The sequence below is a fragment of the Passer montanus genome, unplaced genomic scaffold, assembly GCF_014805655.1.
Source record: "Passer montanus isolate IOZ18808 unplaced genomic scaffold, ASM1480565v1 scaffold29, whole genome shotgun sequence".
Lineage (NCBI taxonomy): Eukaryota > Metazoa > Chordata > Aves > Passeriformes > Passeridae > Passer > Passer montanus.
Genome location: NW_024367596.1, coordinates 10,530,646 through 10,551,921, shown reverse-complemented (window position 1 = coordinate 10,551,921; position 21,276 = coordinate 10,530,646). Strand labels below are relative to the sequence as shown.

At 52.0% G+C, this 21,276-nt stretch overlaps 1 protein-coding gene and 1 long non-coding RNA gene across 4 annotated transcripts in view; one reads left to right on the top strand and one right to left on the bottom strand.

Annotated features, from left to right (window-relative positions):
* P3H2 (prolyl 3-hydroxylase 2) overlaps positions 1-7,865 on the top strand; it is a 65,383-nt gene extending 57,518 nt beyond the window's left edge. Inside the window, exons 9-15 of one of the 2 annotated variants that reach the window (XM_039713788.1) lie at positions 1,895-2,022; positions 2,546-2,641; positions 2,731-2,881; positions 3,387-3,504; positions 3,777-3,852; positions 4,772-4,912; positions 5,988-7,865. In XM_039713788.1, the coding sequence (XP_039569722.1) occupies positions 1,895-2,022; positions 2,546-2,641; positions 2,731-2,881; positions 3,387-3,504; positions 3,777-3,852; positions 4,772-4,912; positions 5,988-6,080 (803 nt within the window). In that variant the 3' untranslated portion in view covers positions 6,081-7,865. The other variant, XM_039713789.1, reaches the window with a different exon arrangement.
* Positions 7,463-16,525, bottom strand: LOC120504368. Of its 2 annotated transcripts, none has more exons than XR_005628003.1 (3): positions 16,468-16,525; positions 11,927-12,091; positions 7,463-7,559 (listed from the first exon to the last, which is right to left on the bottom strand). It is a non-coding gene; the product is annotated as an uncharacterized LOC120504368 (long non-coding RNA). The 2 variants fall into 2 exon arrangements; XR_005628002.1 differs by lacking the exon at positions 16,468-16,525 and adding an exon at positions 15,001-15,089.
* Between the last annotated feature and the right edge of the window lie 4,751 nt (positions 16,526-21,276).

Sequence of the window (21,276 nt, the reverse complement as noted above, 5' to 3'; positions counted from 1 at the left end):
GCTGCTCAGTGTTGTGTTCAGAGTGTTGTTATCCCTTCTCTAGCTGTACATAAAATAGACAATTACCACAGGAAGATACCAAAGATCTTGCTTAAGCCAAGAGCTGGTTGAGTTATATTTGTTGGCCTGTTTGCTGTTTATAACCAAGTAATTTCAGAGTCCTTCTTTCTGTTTTTATTTTCTTTCTATGCTCTTATTCTGGTTTACTTGCAGAATATTTTTGTTTACAAAGAAAACTGAAACCATCAAAAAGAAACTGGGATTTTTGTCCATCCAGCTGCTGCCTTTCTCTGATATATTTTTTTTCTTTCTCTCTTTTTACTTGGAAAAAGAAAAGGCCGAAAGAGAAAAGTCTATTTTGATTTTGTACTCTTCTGTACTTCTACCCTTCCCCCCTTCCTCCTTTCTGCCAATTCCTTCTCTCCCAAAAGTCCAAAGAATTCCTCAGTTTCTTTGGGGTGTTTTTCACAGAGCACAGACACAGGAAGGCATGTCTGTCTCTGTGCTGGGGCTTAGAGCAGGCAGAGGCAAGGAAAGCACACTGTCAGTGTGGGACAAGGGCTCAGTGTCCATGGCACAGAGCTGCCCAACTGTTCCCTGGGAGGAACAAGGAGAAATGTTGGAAGTGTTGAGCCATGCCTTCCATGCTCATCCCTCTTGTGCTTATGGCTGGGGAAGAACAGCTGAGCTGGAAGACTCAGCCCTGTGTTGGAGCATGCCAGGAGTATGGATTTGAGAATTCTGATTGTGATCCAGCTACATTTGCAATAAGTGTGGTTATCGAGCAACAAAATCAGCACAGTGAACACCAGAAACGTCCCATATTTTCCATTTCCTAACTCTTCAGAAATAAAGCTGTGAGCTAATAACAGGGCTTGTGGGGCTTACGTGTCCTCCATAGGCCAAGGAGACCTGCCAAGAACACAGTTTTGACTCAATAGACAGGAAAAGTAAAAGTTACAAAAGCATTGTCACAGAGAAGTTGCCTTGTGCCACATGGTGGGAGGCACTCTGCAGCTCTGTTTCCTCTATTTCATTGCTTTTCTGTAACAACAAATAATTTTCTTCATAGTTTAGATGTATTTAATTTTTTTTCCTGGAGAGAGACATCTGGTTTAGGCTTTTATTGTTACAATTTCTTTCCTTTTCGTTCTTTGAGGATATTCGTGGAAGAGGCTTCAAAAGATGGTGGTTTAGGGGCCTTGCTCTGTTTTTTTTTGATCAGTCCAGTTTGATGGGGATGCATTGAAACTTCTCGTAAAAAGCTTGCAGGCAGAGGGAGGCAGCTCAGAGGCAGGATGTGAGGGGTGGCAGGGACAGCCATGGCAGCTCCTTTGCCTCAGTGGAGGAGGATTATCCCGAGAGTCCTCTGGCTCACCCACTGCCTGCCCTCCTCCTTGGGGAAGAGCAATGCTTGCTGCAAGCTCAGCACCATGTGAGGTTTTCTCTGTGTATGACAGACAAAAAACATTGATGACACTTGCAGAGGGTGGCTTTGCATGCCAAGCCAGCAGCAAGCATCCACACAGCACAAATGCAATGGGAGCCTACATTGGTGTTGACAGCTGGGCTGGAGAGCCGAGTTATCCACTGCCCCTGTCTCTCCCTGTGTCCCACTGGGGTTTGGTGCTTCCAGGCTGTGGTCCCTGCATTTGCAAGGCAGCTATTGAGAAGACAGAAAAATGCTGATGCTCCTGCAGCAAATTGATTTCATCTCTTTGTGTTCCCATTGCTTCTGTTTCTTTTGTTGCTGATGGGAGGCCACACTGCTCTCTGCTGTGGAGCTCTTTGCCTGTCAGCACACCTGGGTGACTTCAGCTGGCCTCCAGCCTCTGTACTAGATGTCAGCAAGGCCAGGGCATGTTCACCAGGATGGTTTTGTGTCTCTCCTCAGGGGGCCCTCTGCTGTACAGCGATGTGAAGTTTGTCTACAACTCTCAGCAGCTGAATGGCACCCAGCGGGTGCTGCTGGATAATGTCATCTCGGAGGAGCAGTGCCGGGAGCTGCACAGGGTGGCCAGTGTGAGTGGGCAATGTTCCTGGGCTGAGTGTGACAGCTGAAGGTGTGCTCAGCCCCTGGAGACCATGGGTTCATGCCTTGCTGATGGCAGGATGCCTGTGGAGAGCAGGTGGATGCTTGTCCCCAGTGCACACTCATAACTGCAGCATGGGAGCTGCTGCTCCATGCTGGGCTGCAGGACAGAGCCTGTGCAGAAAGAGCTCTTTCCCCATGTTATAACAACCCAAAGGATGCTCATCCACAGGTTGAGCCTTCTCATTCACCATTAACTGAGCTTGGGAAGGGACTGAGGGTGCCTGAACACCCCCAGTTAGGAGGGGGGTGGTTGATATCCTGCATCTGTGCTCACAGAGAGCTGCAGCACCTTTCCACCACAACTCACCTGGCCCAGTGAATGCAGCCCTGGGGGATTTGGGAAGAGGGTGCCATGTACTGCCATTGTATATTGTACTGCCACGTACTCCCATTGCAGATCCCTCTCTCCTGACACACCAGTTCACCCCTCATCTGTATTCTGTTTTCCAGGGGATCATGTTGGCTGGAGATGGTTACAGGGGCAAAACGTCCCCCCACACCCCAAATGAGAGATTTGAAGGAGCCACTGTCCTCAAAGCCCTCAAGGTACAGCTCCCTCCTTTTCCTCCTCTCCCGTGCCCTCCCTCCCAGTCTGCACATGACACTGACCTCTCCTTGGCCCTCTCCTTGCCCAGTATGGCTACGAGGGCCGTGTCCCGCTGAAGAGTGCCCGGCTGTTCTACGACATCAGTGAGAAGGCTCGCAGGATCGTCCAGTCCTACTTCCTGCTCAACTCCACGCTCTACTTCTCCTACACACACCTGGTGTGCCGCACCGCCCTCTCCGGTGAGGAGCTGGGGCTGGCACTGGAGCGTGGGAGGGCTTCAGCCCTCCATGGGGGTTTATGAGCTCAGAGTGGCTCTGTTTTGCTAAATGCTTAAATTGGTGGCCAAGGGCTGGGCAAAGTCAGCATCCCAAGCAGCAAAAAGTGGGTAGTGCTGTCCCAAAAAAATATAATTTCTGGGATGTCTCTTGGTTTTTATATCTGCAACTCTTCCTATTTTCTCCTTCCTTTTCTCTTTCCTCCTCATGTTTGTCCCTTCTCCTTTCCACCCCAGCCCCAGCTCTCCATCTCACTTCACTGCAGCCGGGAACAGGCAGAGCTGTGCAGATCTGAGTCTTCAGATGTTGCCTTTTCTCCCCAGCCATTCCTTTCCTCCTCTCACCTGTGAACACCACCTGGAGTGGGGTCAGGGTAGGCTCCCACCCTGTGATGGGACCCCACAGAGCATGGCATTTCCATCTCATCCATCCCTTCTCCTTCCCCCTTCCTCCACATGGTCCTGCCTAGGCCAGCAGGAGCGCAGGAATGATCTGAGCCATCCCATCCATGCTGACAACTGCCTCTTGGACCCCGAAGCCAATGAGTGCTGGAAGGAACCTCCTGCCTACACCTTTCGGGATTACAGGTAGGAAGGAATCTCCCAGGGACTTCTCTCCCTCTGGCTGTCCCCCACCCATATCTTAGTGGAGCAATGTGGGATCTGTTCAGGAGGAAGGAACCTCCTGCCTACACCTTTCGGGATTACAGGTAGGAAGGAATCTCCCAGGGACTTCTCTCCCTCTGGCTGTCCCCCACCCATATTTAGTGGAGCAATGTGGGATCTGTCTGGGATGTGGGGGTCAGCCTTGAGACCTCCCCAGTGCTCTCCTAACCAGGGTTTCCCACTTCCTTCCCCAGTGCCCTCCTGTACATGAATGCAGATTTTGAAGGTGGCGAGTTCATTTTCACCGAGATGGACGCCAAAACTGTGACAGTGAGTTGGTGCTCTGGGCCAAAAGCTGTTCCTCAGCAGTCCATGCTCAGGGCTCTGGGCTTCCCTTGGCAGCCTGTGGCTCCTACCTGGCAAAAAGCCCATACAAAGTCCTGCTGCAGAAGTGCACAGACCATGTGCTCCCTCCCCAGAGGCCATGCCAAGCAGTAAACCTGTGGATTAGGGGTTCTCCCCACACCCAGTGCAGGCAGGGAAGGCTGGTAGTTGTCCCTGGCCTGGAGGACTGCTGAGCTGCCACCTCATCTCGTGGTGAAACATGAACTGGTGTCTCCATACAGATGCAGGTATCTTGTTCCAGAGAGGGTGACAGTGGTGGACATCAGACCCTGACAGGGATGTGGCTCAGGCATGAGCCTTCACCTCTGTTTGGGGCCATTAAGGAAGCTGGGCACCCACTCTGTGGTTGGATAGAGGTCTGGGCACCATGCTGGGATCTCTGGAGAAGCTGGAGGGTAGATTGTGTCTACCTAAGTGCCCAAGGGTTGGTTTGGTTGGCAATTCTCCTCCTGAGGTCCTGCAGGACTGTTGTGGACTCTGCCATGAGAAGAAAGAAAGAGGTGTTTCACAGCCATGCCAGGCTCACCCTGGACCTCCCTGGAGTTATGCCATGGCCCCATTTTGCTCTAGGTGGTCACCTGTGGAGAGGCTTTGCAGAGACTCCATGCCATTATGTCCTTTCTGCACCATTTCTGCTCAGCAGGAGCAAGCTTCACACCTCCCTATTTACCCCACACATTTTGCCAGCCATGCCCAGAGCTCTACACGTCCCCCTGAGCAGCTCGCCAGGCCCTGGGGCGATGCAGGGGATGCCCAGTGAGCTCCCAAGCCCTGGAGCATGGTGAGCCCAGCCAAGCCAGCGTGTGCAGTCCCTTGCCAGCCTGGCTGTGCTGTTTCCCTGCAGGCCTCCATCAAGCCCAAGTGTGGGAGGATGATCAGCTTCTCGTCGGGCGGCGAGAACCCCCACGGGGTGAAGGCGGTCACCAAAGGGCAGCGCTGCGCTGTGGCTCTCTGGTTCACCTTGGACCCTCTCTACAGAGAGCTGGTGAGTCCCCCCATCCTGTGTGAGGAGTTGGGGCATACCCAGCATCTCACAGGAACTAGGACCATCATATTTTCTCCAGTCCCAGTCATCTGTTTTCATCCCATTACAGTCCCCGCAGCAGCACTCCCGTGACAGGAGCTGGTGGCCCCAGGAGAGGTTTTTCCTGCTATTCTTGGTCCTGGGCACACATTGCCCTTGGCCCGTGGGGTGCAGCGCTGGGCTGGGGTGATGAATGGGGGTGGAAGGGCTCCGTGCAGGGCTGGGCTGGCCATTCCTGACACCTAGTGGCAGCAGCCTGATGGATGGGGAGCTCCTGCAGAGCCATCCACAGCCCAGAGTGCTGTGTGAGTCCTGCTGCTAAGTCCTCCCATTGGCATTTCAGCAACTTGAAGTCCATGGCTCTGAGCACCCAAGATGCCTTGGAAAATCTGGGCTGTGATGCCTTTCACCAGGCACTCTCCACATTCTGTTTTAAAAAGCTGCTGTACCAGCCCCTGCCTCCCTTTGGGAGCAATTCTGCTCTGTAAAAATAAAAGATACAAGACTAAGCAAAACTAAATGCAGGGAGAATGCAAAACCCTCATTCCTTTGCCTTGTGATGGAGGTGGGCTGCGAGGTTTGGGAAAAAGCTTATTTTGAGACACGTAATTCAGTGTCTCACAGTTTTTTTGCACTAGTAGAAATTCCTCCAGGCTTGGTGCCTGTATGGTAGGAAATCAGCCCTGCCCAGGGAGCTGGAAATCAACAACAAGCAGAGGGGACAGGAGGAGGGTGTGCTGTGGCAGTGGCTGCCAGTGAAGTGTGATAAGGGAGCTACAGAACATCAGCTCTGCCCCAACCACTGCAGCCCTGCAGAGAGGAGGGAATCAGGCATTGAGGTGGAAAGGGATTTGATTAATTTTGCCCAGCAAATCCCCAGCTTGAGTCCCAGGCTCTCCCCCATCCTCTCACCTACACTGCTGGTTCTGGGGTAAAATCCTTGCTGTGTGTCCTCCCACAGCCTGAGCCTCAGTGAATTAGCTAGAGCAGGCACTGAAGCTCTGCTGTTACCATTTCTTCCCTTCCCCTCTTGCAGGAACGAATCCAGGCAGATGAAGTGATTGCAATGTTGGACCAGGAGCATCTAGGACCCAGTGAAATGAACATCAACCCAAAGGATGAGCTATGAACTAGGCCAAAGACTTTTTCTATTAAATATTTATTTAATATTGTTAATCTTATTAGAACCCTTCTATTTTTGTACAGAGATGCTGTATAAATTAACAGGTTAATATGACTGTGGAGTTTCAGGAATGCCTCTTCTGTGTTTGGCACAGCTTTTGCTGGAACTCTCATCCCCTCCTGGTGGGGCTGCCTTTGCTTCCAGCATTCCCTGTTTTTCTCTTCTCAGGACTCATTCAGGCCCAATCTACCCGCTTGGAGAACCCATTTTTTTTCTTTCTCAACCAAAAGTAGCTGTTTCGCTTTAGCATCTGCTGGAGAAAATTCTCAGGTTCCTAATGCACCAGTCTTCCTGCTCCTGCTAGGGGAAACTGGAGCACAAAAACTGGAGTTATGACTGTCTCTCACCATTTTAAATATGCCTTTTAGGGGAAAAAAACAAAGGAAAATCCAAGTCCTGACAAAGTGGAGATTTCTCTGTAGCCATGTGAGGCTGGTGTTTGGGCATTAATTCTGAGCAGAGCTTCTGGAAATCAGCTGCTGAGCAGGGCCATGAGCTCTGCACAGGCATGAGGGGATGTGATTTGCAGCTGACTCTGGTGAAATAGTGTCTGTCACTCATGTTCACTCCCTTCTCTTGCTGATGGCCTGGGAACATGAAGGATGCTGCTTCACGCTGCATCCTTTGAGCTTCCAGTCTGCTGCTGGTAGAAGCCAAAGTTTGTGGTGATAATTTCTGGGTCCCTGTTGGAAAGCAACTTAGGAAGTTACACTGCCATGGTGTTGGATGGTCATGGTGTAGCTCTGTACTCTGGATGTCCTGGCACATCCTCCCATCCTGGCAGTGCAGAAGCAGCAGATGTTCATGGTGTGGCAGTATTTATTTGCTCAGAGGACCAGCCTGACGATGTTGCAGTGAAAGCAAGTAGTCAAGTAACTGCTGCTAGGCCAGTAAATCATTCCTCCCCAACCATTAAATTTAATCCTGTGTGTGGGATCAGAGCAGCCCCTATCTCAGTCAGAACAGGCACTGAGTCACAGGATTTCTGTCCCAGACATAAGGGCCGCTTTTATTTTGACCCAACAGCTGCTTCTGCTGCTGGAATGCAGTTCCTAAAAAGGCAGGTTTCAGCAATCTTCACTTGAAATTACTGCAAGGCTGCAATCTAGCCAGAAAACACTGCAGGGACCTTTGCTGGAGTTCACATCCTTGAACTGCTTTGCTCAGCTCCCTGCTGCATTGGCTCTTTTGTCAGTCCTTTTCTGCTCCCCTCTGCCAGCTTTGCCATTCCCAGGACTTAGAATCTGCAACAGAGAATTGTCTTTTCTCTTTGCTCCTGTAGCTTGTGCCTGTTCAAACCTCCCAGGCTCAGAAGCCTCCTCTTCCCATCCAGGCACTGGCTGCAAAGGCTGTAGACAAAGATTGTCCTTCTGTAGAGACCTCCTCAAAAGCTGGTCCTGGGCAAGATAGAAGGAAACTCTGCATCTGGAAAAATAAAGGCCCAGACTGTGAAGAGGGAACTATTACCACCCAGAAAAATGTTGGAAGAGTTATTTGCTGCATCTTCCATTTGCATGCAGCTTCCAATGCTGCATGTCTTCCAATGCTGCATCTGCAGAGGAAAAGGCTCTGGGCATTCTTAAGCTACCAGCATTGCTTAGTCCTTTGTTGTTATCTCCCCTCATAGATAGTTGAAAAGATTCATCAAGTTGGCTCCCCAAAGAACTGCCCACAGGTTCCTGCCTTTGAAGAGCCTTCCCTGCTTGAGTACTTCTAAATACTTAACTCCATCTCCCTCAATGCTGCATCTGCAGAGGAAAAGGCTCTGGGCATTCTTAAGCTACCAGCATTGCTTATTCCTTTGTTGTTATCTCCCTTCCCTCATAGATAGTTGAAAAGATTCATCAGGTTGGCTCCCCAAAGAACTGCCCACAGGTCCTGCCTTTGAAGAGCCTTCCCTGCCTGAGTGCCTCTTCTGTAAATACTTAACTCCATCCCCTTTCAAAACAGCCAGAGGAAAAGCTGGGGAGAAGAAGGGGAGGGCAACTGTTCACTTTGGAGAGCTGACCCCCATTTCACAGTCCCTCCACATGCACAACACTGCTGCATCCAAAGCTTGACTCTGAATGCTGCACCTTCCATGTGGGCCTGTGCTGCCATCCCCTAGGAAGCATTGCCCAGTGCATCCTGCAGAGCTGCCCCTCCGTGCAGCCCCAGCCCTCCCACCAGCTGGTTCTGCTGCAGGGAGGTGCAGGGGCTGGCACAGGTCATGGTTTGTTTGTTCCTGTTAGCCAGAGCTGTGTCTAAATCCAGGGAAAATAAACTAAACACATCTGGGCCTGTCTTTGTCTTTCTTCAGTCAAATATTAGAAGGAGAGACTGGAGAGTTTGGGTTCTGTCTCATGATGGTACCTGTGCCTTTGGGGTTTGCTGCCTCAGACCTGAGAGCACAGCTCCCTCTCCATGCTGGGGGAGAGGGGACTGTGTGTGTGCTTTTGGCTGCTGTCCCTCTGCCTTGCAGTGTGTCCAGCTGTGCAGTAACTCCCACATCACGGACACGCTGCAGGCAGTTTGGGGAGCAGGAGGAACAGTGCACTGCTGGCTGTTCAGGGCCACGGCCCCCTCGGTGAGACAGCTCTGCTGCAGGGCCTGGGAGCAGCCTCGGGGATGCATCACTGCAGGAGTCACTGCAAACGTGCCCCGAGAAGGGAGAGCACTCTGGGCAGCCTGGGCCATGCCCTTCACCGTGCTGCTCTGCCAGTGAGACCTGCTGGCAGCCTGGGCCACGCTGAAGCCAGGAAACAGGAATGCAGTGAGTCAAAGGCACTTTTCCTGTTTGTTTGTTTGTTTGTTTTTCCAGCTCTCTGCTCTGGCAAAGTCTAGCTCAGAAGTAGATTTGTATTTCTACTGCAACAGCAAGAGGTGGGTGCCAAGTTTATTGGCACTCTGTAGCCTCACAGGAGCAAGTAGCAGAGATGTTTGGGGTATGCACCAAGTGACAGAGTAGGTTTTTGCACCTGTTGTATCCAAGTGGGATGGGTTGCCACCAAGGTGGCTTCGACTGAGAAGTGATTTTAACTCTTGGATTTGATATAGCGGCCTGGCATTTGCCAGAGCTGTCAGGGTCACATCCAGAGTGCCTGCAGGGCTCCTGCATCCCTGCTAAAAGAAGGGATGTATACACTCCTTGATCAAATATGCCCCAGGGATGACCTAGTGCACTTATATTTTTGTTTCCTCCTACCTGGGTCCATGCTGTTACTCCTCTCCTGACCTGCCAGTCTGGTAATTGCTGCTTCCTAAAGCCCCATCATGAAGCAGCTCCCCAGGGAGGCAGTGCCTGCAGTCACAGCACTGAGCTCAAAACTGCTGTGCACTTCAGAGCACACCTCATGGCTCCCAGGCCAGCTCCAAGGCTTGCCCACCAAAGGGAAGCACAACCCATTTAGGAGCTGGCCATGTGTTGTACATTCCCCAGTTCTGTCACTAGCAACAGGAGCCTTTTGGAGATGGAGGTGGGTGAACCATGCCTTAGTTCCTTGTTCACTCAGCTGTGCCCTCCCTAATAATGATAATAATATATGTAGAGTGGGATTAGCGGGGTTGATTTATGACAGTCATTGAGGAAAAAAACAACCTACCCATAAAGGAAACGCAATGGAATTTAAAAGTATTTAAAACAGCTGAGGTGGTTCTGTGTGTTTGGGTGTGGATGTGGTTTTGAAAGTGAAGCCTGCATGCTCTTAATCCATGCCAGGGGACCTTTACTCCCAAGGAGATTCATTTTGCTTTCATGTCCAAGTGGGCCCAAGCCAAGTTCACTCAGCCCTTGCACAAAGCTGCTGCAGGCTGTGGGGGCACTGGGGGAGCCTGCTCTGTCTCAGCAAAGGGAAGCCCATCATATTTCAGGGCAGCACAGATTAAATGATGCCTTCATTAAGGGCAAGACCGTACTTTGCAGTCAGGGATGCAGCAACAGAGTGTGAAGGGCCAGTGGCAGCCAAAGCACCAAGGCTTGGGGAGCAGTCGCTACCAGGACATGACAGCTGAGCAAGGCACCTGATGGCTCGTGCAGAGGGCAGGAGCATGGAAAAAACCTTGTGTAAGTAAAGAACCTCCAAGAAAGGCCAGCAGAAAGCCTAAGGCTGAGCCCCCTTGGGCTGTAAATGCCTTTTGCAAGTGGCTGCTGAAAGCTTCTCTCCAGCCAAAAGCTCACTCCTGAAACCTCACCTGAAAATAAGACTTGTGGCTACTTAGAAAGTTCTGAATCCAAAATCAAGGCTGAGAGCTCTTTATGTCCAGTGGCTACAGTCTAAAAGAACCTGGACATTCCATAGGCATTAGCCTGAGAGACTTTCTGAGGCATTAATTTAAAGCAACTGAACCTTGCCAATGTTCTTGTGGAGGCTTAGAGCCATGTGGACAGTCAGTCTCCAACAACTCCACTGGATGATGACTAATCCCCATTATTTCTAAGCTGGGCTATGGTAAATTTATGGTGTATTTGGTCTTCTTGTATGTCCTCTTTATTTCCCAGGCTCTAGACTGATACCCCCAAAATACAGCAGCTCTGATCACCCCGTGAGCCCCACTGACAAGCTCTGCCAGCAGCCCACCTGGCTGAAAGCCTCTGCTGCTGCCACTCCACCCCACCCCAGGGCTGCATCCCTGCTGCTGTACCCCCACCCTGCTGCTGGCTCTCTGACCTGATGATGGACATTTTGGGTGGCACCATCCCCACCGTGGGGTTGGCAGTTCCTGTGCAGGGGTGTCCCCACCTCAGAGGTGCTGTGGCAGTGGGTGGGAGCAGAGCCTGCCCTGGTTTGTCAGCTTTGCATTGCAGCTCCTGAGTGCCTGAGAGCTGCACCAGCTCAGCCACAGAAAAGAGTGGGCAAAGCAAGGAGATGGAGTTTGCACTGAGCCCTGCTCATCCTTCCTGCTTACACCTGGGCAGAGCCTGGGCACTCACAGGCAGCTGAACATCTTCCCATGAAAACTGTCATTAAAAAAAAAAAAAAAAAAAAAAAATAAAATTGTTTCCTCCTATCCACGCCCTTGCCCAGCCTGGGGGAAAAAAAGAACAAAACAGCTGGCAGTGAGATAAAAATGGGCTAGTCCTGCTTTGGGGAAGAATTACATAAAAAGAGGAAAGAAGTATGTATGTCTTTTGTTTCCACAACTGCTCCTTAGGTCTACACCCCACTGTAGGAGCCACTTTTTCCTGGAGGATGTGTTCCTGCTTGCCTGTGCAATGGGGTTTGACCCAGGCCAGGTTCCAAGACACTGTGCTCTTCCCCACGTGTGGATGGCCCCACATATGTGTGCTTCTCCTCCCAGCTCTCCACTTCCAAACCAGCACTCAGATGGATGAGATGCCTTGTGTCAGTGAGAGGACCAGACCCAACAGAGTGCAGCCATGCACAGTCAGACCCTGCCCTGCTGTTCACCCCAAGCACTGCCCTGCCTTCCCTTGGGGCCTGGGGCTCCTCATGGACAGGTCTAACAGATGTCACTGAGAGCAACAGAGCTCCCCAGATTCCTCCGGGAGCCCAGCGTGTGTGGACCACCTGACCATCCCCCCGTGGAAACTGCTGTCTCCACAGCTCTAGAGGATACCACGGCCAGCCCAGAATTGCTTTTATCTTGTTTTAAACACATGGTGAAAGCTGGCACTGAGTTTGTTTCCTTCTCATTTAGCAAAACTTTTGTTACGCAGAAAAAGAAAAATCATAAATGTCAGCACGTCCCAACCACCTGGCCAGCATCCAACCCCACCAAAAATAACTGCAGCACACTAGAGGAACTTGAGAAAGCTAAACAGGTGACTCAGAGAGCTCCCTGGCCACCCTCACCTTGTTTCTGGTTGAAAGCACCCCTGAATTTCAGGGGAGAGGGTCCAGCAGTGGTCTGGCTGGGCAGCAGTGTGCAGGGCTGTGGTGGCACAGCACAAGTGTGCACAGGAGCCTGCAGTGTGTGTCCTGCTGGGAGCCCTGCTGGGAGCAGGCACTCTGGGGGCCCTGTGGGCAAACAGAGCAGGCTGGTGAGCAAGACACACTTGACAAAGGGGAAAGTCAGCTAATGATTGTTTCCAGGGATGGTTTAGATAATGAGAATGGCAATTCTAGTAGGTATTTCCTGAAGCTGAGCAGGGCAGGGCAGGGGGAATTTATATGGGCTCAGTTTAGCTTCTGCTCCTCCTTTATTTGTAATGAGATTAGCAGCAGAGATGGCAGGGCACCCTCTCCTGCTGCCCTGATGGGGTGAGCTGATAAGCACCTCCTGCCTGGCCTTGCATGCCAGCCCAGCAGCTGAGCCAGGGGGGGAAACACCAGGGAAAATCACCCTTCCATCACACAGGGCCTTTCTGCAACCTCCTAAGCTCAGGGGTAAAATGTTGCAGCAGACTGGCCGGCCTGATCCTGGCAGTGCCAGGAGTGGGGCTGGTATCCCAGGGCAGCCTAGGGTAAGATCCCCTCCTTGCAGTGCTCCTGACAGCATCAGGTTAAACGCTTGTCCCCATCTTACTGCTGAGATATGAGGCCACCACTTGGCCACCAATGCACCTCAGGCAGCCCCAGTGCAAGAAATGAGTGTTTGATTTGACTGCATTGTGGCAGCAGCTGTGAAGAAGTGTGACTGCCCTGCAGAGCATGTCCCAGCTGCTCACAGTGCTGTAACTAGACTGTAGCATAGGTGGAGAAGAAGCTGTCTTACCATTCCCACCCCCAGAGAGGAGAATGTGGATCCCCTGACAAATTTTGAAAAAATCTTCATAGTGCCCATGACAAGATCTGTTCATGGCAAACCCAGAGCCACCTCTGAGTGTACATAGCCCTTAGCAGGGGAATTTTGTCTGTAAAACCACTGAAACCCCCCACCTGTATTTTAAAGACTCGTATTAGTTACAACAACCCAAGAGCTGTGGGCCCAGTGTATCCATCCAGGGCAGAAGTTCCAGCTGCTGTGGGACACCTTGGCACCCAGCTTATCCTTGCAGGGCTCCCTGCCCCTGCTGGGCATATTTTAGGTGATGGCTGAGCCTGATGTCCCCTTCACCATGTTGTCACTGGCTGCATTGCCCCAGGCCAGGATGTCCATGGAAACCATCTGTGGTAACATGCATTTCTCACTAAGCCCTTTTCACTGAGCCAAATCAACGTGTGCCCATAGCCCAGGGGTGACCAAGTTGCTATAGGGGGCAGTTCCCCAGTCACGTGGCCATTGTGGGGAGCTGCTCCCACCACCACAGAGGAAAAAACAACCCACCAGCATCTTAAAACCAGTTTGCAGCCCCCAGGCACCTGGGGGTTGTTTGTTCAGCTCCTTTAATTTCAACACCTCATGTGAGAGGCTGGGAGCTGGCATTCACTGCTCCTGTGGTGCCAGCTTTGAGATTGTTTTATTTGATTTGCCAACCAAAATGGGTGGAAGGGTGGGGACTGTATTTTTCCCTTTATTTTTGTTTTCAAAAAACCCTTCTGGCCCTGGGTGAGGCTGAAGAAGCTGAGTAGTTTCACGTCTATCTACTCTGTGACAGTTACCTGCCTACAGCACAACCTGGCTCCTCCAAGCAGAAGAACTGGGTGTGGGTGGATGGCCTCCCTGTCTAGGTGGGGAGAGCGAGCTCTCAGCCACCTCCCACAGCATTTTTCTCCCCACCAAGCACACTGGAAAAGGCTGAGCCCCTCCTTCCTTCCTCTGGCCAGCGGATCAAAGGAAAAATGAAGTCAGCCCATGGTCCTGGGAGAGGATGGGGCAGGCTGTGAACTCCTCAGCAGCAGTGGGGTGATCACTGCACTCATTTTGCACAGCTGCAGGGAAGGGGTTTGTCACTGAAGTGCCCAGGGAAAGCCCTGAGCCATGTGTGGTTGACACCCTGAGGCGCTCTGAGCAAACACAGCATACCCATCCCCACCCCAAGCTGTGTCCCAGACAGTGACTCTCAGGGATGGGATGAAGTGCATCTGGACTTTCTCTGGAGCCTGGCTGTACGCTGTGCTTCCCCGGGTGACTCACAGAGCCTTCTCAGCATCTCTGCAAGCAGAGCAGCCCAGAGGGTTTTTCCATCTCGCTCATGGCTATGAAGAGACGGATGTTCATGAGCATCTTCCAAAAGTTCAGCCACGAGCAAATGATGTGCTGTGCTCTTCTGTGCCATGCAACCTGCCAGGTCCACCCTGTCAGCCACAAGCCCACAAGATGCTGCCACAAGGCTTTCCTGGCATCTCGGCCTTGCCCACCCTTCTGGAGCCTCCTGAGAGGCTGCAGGGAAAGTAAACGTGCCTGCACCAAAGCCAGGCGCTGCAGGGAGTGAGAAATCCTGGCTGATGAGCACACACCCTGCCCTGCTCCGCTGGCACCGGGCACGTCCCTCCCTGTTTGCCCATAAGATGCCCCTGCAGCCACGACCCGCACCCTGCTAATGAGCCTTTAGTTCCCCTTGAGGTGGAAGATGCCACATCCTTTCTCCCTTTTCAGACTAATTACAGTGAAACAAAAGGGGAGATGCACCACACCAGGAATGCTACCGAGCCTGTGAGTCCCCCACCCAGCGGGATGAGGTGGGAGTTCCTGATGGCACGGATACAGGAGCCAGCAGCCAGCCTCCCACTCCTCTTGCTCAACTGCTGGCGCCACCAGAAAAGATAACAAACATCTCTCCTGCTCTTGTGATGGGCCTAGCAGCAAAAGGAAATTTCCAGGTCAGAAGCTCCTGCTGGGTAGCCCATGCTCCAGGCTATGGGGAAGAGCTTTAATCCCATTTTGCTCCCACTGTAAGCACTGCATAGGACTGGGAAGACCCACGTGCTGCACACCCCAGGCACTGCCCTGGGTTCTCCCCTGCTGCCTTCAAACTTGATCTCACTTCCAGCACTTCCACCCTTCCCAAGAAATGGCACGGCTGCTGCTAATTCCTTATAAATACCTGCAGCTTCTGGAGAAAACCCAACAGGACTTTTTGTTTTCTTGTCCTTCAGTAGCTCTGCAAGCCAATAGTCACAGTGTGCCAGGCCATGGTAGTCTGAAGGCAGCTCTGCACACTTGGCATGAACAGGGATAAATGCACCAAAGGGATCATCCTGTTCTACCCTAGAAGGGGGAAAAGGTCAGAGTGCTGCCTGGGAACACAGGCTAGCTCTGGGAACACCACCATGACCTTTTCTCTCCCTGTCATGCCTGGCCACCCCAGCTAGCACTGCTCTTCTCTCACTTGCAGGGAGCATGCTCACAGCCAGCTATACCAGCATGAATGGGAAGAAAATCAGACTTAGGAAATTGGCCTGAATTAGTGTAGATGTCAGTCTTGGGCATCCTTTTCTGCAGTTTCACTGGGTTTGATTTGCCTGTCTCAGCTGTCAAAGCTATTCCAGATGCCCTGGCCTAAGCAGGCATGCAAGGATTAATCTGTGCTCTCCTCAGGCCCAGTATCACCTCACTTCAAATGGAGATGTGAGACTCAAGAGCTACAGTTTCTTTTCAGCTAGATTCTCTCCATTGGCTTTATCTCTTCTGAAACATCTCTGTTCTGCTTCCTGGCCATGGGGACACTACTGCAAAAACAACAGCAAATAAACAAACAAACTCCAATTTCATTCAGCTGGGGCCTCTTCAGAGAGCAGCTGGTCACTGCCTGTGTAGGATCCAGGATGCCTTCACCTCCTCACCTGCCCATCTTCATGTGGCTGCTGGCAACCCTAGCAGGGCTTTCGGTCATGTCCCATTTCCTCACCTCCGAGGCAGGGCTGAAACCATCTGAGACAGCTGCTGCCCATGGCCTGACTAACGTACTTGCCTTAATGGTTACTCGCTCATGTTTTACCCCTGGGTAAAATGATAAGGTTCTGGGCCAGGTAAAACACGTTCAGACATCTCTTCTTCACAGCAAGCTGATTCTCTGCTGTTAGAGTTGTGCAAAACCAAGTTTGTGTGTGGTTCTGGTGCATGTGTTTTTACTGTGAGCCCTAAACCTCCAATGCACAGCACAGTCCTGCCCGCTGATAGCTCCTAAACAACTTCCTCCTGTTCAATCACTAATTAAGCAGCAGGAAAACTAGAATATAAACCATAATAGAGGCAAATGTATTGCTACCCAGTCACTTAAAGCTGGAATAAAACTTTTCTCTAAGGAGAGCAAATCACCCTCAGTGGCAGCCAGAAATCACCACAGGCTACTCCTCCAGCTAAGGGAAGGCCTGCTCAGCATTTTCAAAGGATGTTGTGGGTTTGAGGCTCCCCAGAGCGGGAGGACTGGCCTCCACAGGCCAGTGCTCAGGGCTGGGTATTTGCTTAGCATCAGCCTGGGGAGGGCAGTGGGCACTGCTCTGGGGCCAGGCTCCTTTCACACGGGCATTGCAGCACCTTCTAGGCACAGCATGGTGGAGGCCACCCTTACCTCCTGCTCCTGTGGAAAACATCTCCATGGAAATACTCCTGCTCACCTTCAGGCCAGCAGCTCTCTGCAGGCTTGGCAAGGGCTGCTTGACCATGTCTCTGGAATAAGAAATCAATGCCTTTATCTCACATTCTGCCATGGCGCGTGGATAATTTGATGCAATTGTGTAGCCGCCCACGCCTTTAATTAATCAAAGAGTTTTTCACGCAGCACTGTGCAATATTTTATTTCCTAACACCCCTGCTCTGGTGTACTAGGGTCTGTTGTAACATTTCTTACCCAATTCCAGCACTGAGGGCTATGCAGCCAAGAAGAAGATGGATCACATGTGTGGAAATCTTCAGCGCTGTCTCCAGAGGTGACTGCCAAGGAATCAGAAGCTGAGTTAATCAGAGATTCACAAAGAGACAAAACAAAAACAAAAACAAACCAGCCAACAAATGAAAACAACCTCAGGAAGAAAACAGGAAGAAGTCAGCAGATTTCCAGGGGTTTCACTCAGGAAGCTCAGGAAAAACTGGAGGACATCAGAGAATCTCCTAAAAAACTGGGAAACACCTTGCTAGAGTTCACTGTTCTAGGGCAGAGCTGAAAATCCCTTCCAAGGGGCCACCACAACATCTTCGCCTTCAAACCTTCTTCTGCCTAGCTTCATGTTGGTGCTGCTGGTGGGGAAATGAGAAGTACAGGTAAAACCTGGAGATGGTTGGGCTAAATGCTGAACACTGAAACAGAAGTGCCTGAAAAACGCCTGTCCACACCTGAGAGCTGAGCAGCCCTCCCACATCATTGAGTGCAAATGGAACTCAAAGCCAATCTTTCCAGGCTCCCTCAACATTGTGGCAACACCAGCCAGGGAAACTGGGACCTGGAGACTGAGGCAGGGGTGAGCAGAGAGGTGGCTCCACACAAGCACAGCCCGTGACTGCCAGCACAGCACCATTCTCCACCTGCCAGCCAAGGTGGCTGCCATCCTCTCCAGCTTCCCAGCTTCTCCTTGGGAGCTGCACAGCGGCTCCACGGCACAGCCCCGAGCTGCAGCAGGTTCCTGCTCAGCTCTGGGGACTCTTCTCACATTTGGCCTCCACAGAGCAGGACCCACACGTGCCATCAAACTGAGGTGCAGGCCCTGGACGAGCCGCTGGCAGCCGCAGCCTCACAGGTGTGCTCGGAGTGCCAGGAGCCGGGCCGAGCCAGGCCGAGCCGGGCCGGGAGCCAGGCCGAGCCGGGCAAGGCAGGGCTTGGTGGGGTGCCGGGCTCCCCACGCAGCCCGGCTGTGCCGTGGGAGCTGCAGCCAGGTGCTGCTGTGGGAGTTCCTGGCTGCGGCCTGCGCTCCCGGCAGTTCCCCGCTGGTGTTTTCTCAGCTGGGAGAAGCGATGTGTATCGCTCTGGCAGGGAGCACTGTGCAGCCGAGGCTCTGTGTGTGAGGGAGGGGAAGGTGGAGCTGCACACGGTGCTGCGAGCCCGGGGTGCTGCAGCACGGGGCACCCATGCAGGGCTGCTGCAGGCTCTGGCTCTGAAGGCATCTCTGGGCAGAGGCTCACCAACCAAGGGCACAGCTTCTCATCCCTTGCACCCAAGGGATGCCTGGGGTCAGAGGAATCATCTCTGCTGGTTTGGCAGGTGATGGGTTTTGGTCTGCATCTTCTGAATTTCTCGTTTGTGCTGGACTGGGTTGGCATGGGCACAACACTGGGGGATCCCCCATGTGCACAGCCAAGGGCAGGAGAGCAGCAGCTTTTCCCAAGAGGCGGCTGCAGGAAGATTCGTTTTGCAACACCAACAAGTCACTTGCTTATTCTGCCCGTGTCAGATAAACAAACAGGAGCTGCTGCTGCTGCCCTCGCACGCGGGGTGCAGGGGGTTGAAGAGGCGGGTTTATAACCTCGTGCCCAGGCGGTGAGAGCCGGAGGCGGCCGGGGGACAGGCGGGTCCCCGGGGCTGGAGCGGAGCCGCAGCCCGGGCTGGGGCCGCCAGGGGGCAGTGGCCGCCCGGCCGCGCTTAGCGCCCTTCCCTCTTCCGTGTGAGTTTTGTGATTTATTTTTGCCCCGCAAATCGCCTCGACAGGGAATCCACGCGGCGGGAGACGATGGACACGGGAGAGTCCTGGCTTCTGTGCAGCCAGCTCTCAGCTTGTCTCTTGTTTCGATTGTTTCTTTTTTTTTTTTTTTTTTTTTTTTTTTTAAGTCTGCTCCGAGACACTTTTTGAGACTGCTGTCAGCTGAGCAGAAGAGGAAAAGCACCATCTCCTCCCCAGGCCTGCTGACTTGTTTCATTGTTCCCCTTAGCCCCACACCAGTTTCTTTGCTGCACATGGCTGTGCCATGACAGTGTCTCTCAAGCTTTCAGAACTCAGCAAAGCTGATTGTACAGACAGAGCTACCCTGCTAAATATTAACTAACAAGCTTAGTCTTCGCTTGGCCTTGATGCAGGCAATAATGAGACTGCATCTTCCAGGGCATGATTCAGAGTGGGAATCTAATATGCCCTGAATGGCTCCCCTGGGACTTTCTTGCCACTGCTGATGCAGAGAGCCTAATCTCCTACCCTAGGCTGTTGGGAGAGACAATGTAAGCATCTCCCTTGCATGCTGTAATGGTTGGTATCAGCCCAGCTGCTGGTGAGTAATTGCTGAGCATGCCAGCAGGCACACACCTCCTGTTGGAGCACGTATCCCCATCATCCACTTTGGGAAGTAGCACAGCCAAAAAGCCACTGGCTGCTGTGCCCGCATTACCACAAAGGCAAAGGGCAGTGCACTGTGACACTGGTGAGAAAATCAGCTGAAAGGTTCCCCAGACACTCTTAGAGCACACAAGTCAAAATCCAGTGGTCCCTGGGCCTCTTACAGATATTGCTGTGGGAGCAGGGTGGGGCATGGCACTGCTGTGACTGCAGTCACCAGGGCAGAAGCACACTGGGCACAATCAATGCCCTGAGGTGTAGCAGGAACCCTTCAGGCCTTGGCTTCAGTGCTACAGGTACACAGCCACAGTATAGCACCCTCAGTGATACCTCTCAGTGCTCATCCATGCCCTGGACCTGTAGCTGCAGATCCCTTGTCCTGCCCCACTTCCTGCATCTCCTGCCCCCCAATCCCACAAAGTCTTTCCTTTACTCACCTGTGGCCCCAGGCACCAGGCTTATTTCATGAAGGCAGAGTTGATGTTCCTAAGAATAAACCATATGACACTAGGGGTGTTTGCAAGGAAGTCAAAACATTTTAACAAAACCAGTTAATCCTCCAAACTCTCCCCCCAAAAAACTACTGTGATCAGTTTAAGCCAAGGAAGCCCATAGCAACACTCACCCAGCAGCAGGGCAAAGGACAACTACCATATACCTCTGAAAAAATTTTGGCTCCTTCATCTTAGGGAAGCAAGCTGGGAGAAAGCCACAGCCAGTCCTTGCCAACAGAGCATAAAGATTATCTTCCTTCCTGTTTATTTGACCTTCATGGCCAGTGTATCCAAATATCAACAATAAAGCTCCAACACTCCAGCCTCCACCTTCTGCTGTGTGCTCAGGAAGACAATTCTGCCACGGGTCACAGAGGGGCAAAACAACTCAGGACCCAGAAACCACCAGCTGGAGCCTGGCAGGCAGAGAGAGGTGTTTGCCAAACCCCTGTGGCACAGGCACAGCCCAAGGGGCCAGGCAGGGCAGCCCTGCAGGGCCTGCCACGGCTCCCCACTAACCCCCACCCTGCCAGTGACAAGAGGTACACACTCCATAGCTCAGTAAATCAGAAGGGCAAACAGCCCAAGGTCTGACTCGGTGCAGGGCTGGGCTGCCCACGTGGTATTCCCATGGAGAAACAACTTTGGAAGAGGCAGAGTGGGAGGCCAGGTCCTGCAATCCTTCCCCCATGGCACAGGCAGCTGCTTTGCCATCAGGAAGGGGGTTTGCTGAGGCACACAGGACAGGAAGAACATGATGGGCAAGACACCCTCCACAGGCTCCACTCAGACACTTGCCAGGTTTTGTTGTGTCTGGGTGAGCTTCATTCCAGGGGACTGCTAGCTTCAGCACACTTAGGACTAACAGCAGAGAAGGGCATGCACGTCTTCAGAGGTCCACCCAGGCTTGCAAAACACAGCTGGAAGCTCGTAATGGATCCCTGCCCTGAAAACTTCATGCTTGTCTATGAAGCATCCCAATATCCAAAGACAAAATTCCAATGGGTATGGGTGGAGGGCAAAAGGGAGAGCAGCAGCTTGGGATTCCTCAGCACTGGAACTCTTACTGTAACCTAAGCAATGTAGAGGTTCCCCACTTCAGCAGTGGATCACAGCAATCAGAAATGACAACCATATTTGAAACCTACCTGTTCAATGGAAACTGAAATCTTGTTTTATGTGATCCAATTTGCTCATCTAGAGGCAGAATCCATCAGCTGAAACAGCAAATTCTCACAGCTGTTCTAGTAGCACTTCTCTCTTTGGAGACCAACATACTAATTTTTAATACCACATTCATTCATTCTGCCAGAGTGCAACCAGGGTGCTGTTACCTCTGGATATTCATATCTGAAGTCAACTACTTCTCTAATAATTTGGGAAAAGCAACAGCAATCAGAACCACAGAAATCAGACAGGCATTCCCTATCCCAATTAAACCAGCTCCTAAGGGAGGTTGGGGCAGCCTCTTCTTGTAAGACCTTTGTGGGGTTTTCTTGCCACTCTCCCCATTTCTAAGCATTCTGTCCCAATCATAACCCATAAAAACTGTAAGACAGCCGTGGGGCCCCTGTCAGAAACCAGTGATGAAGCTGGTTAATGTGGTGGTCCATGGACAGAAGGAAGCCC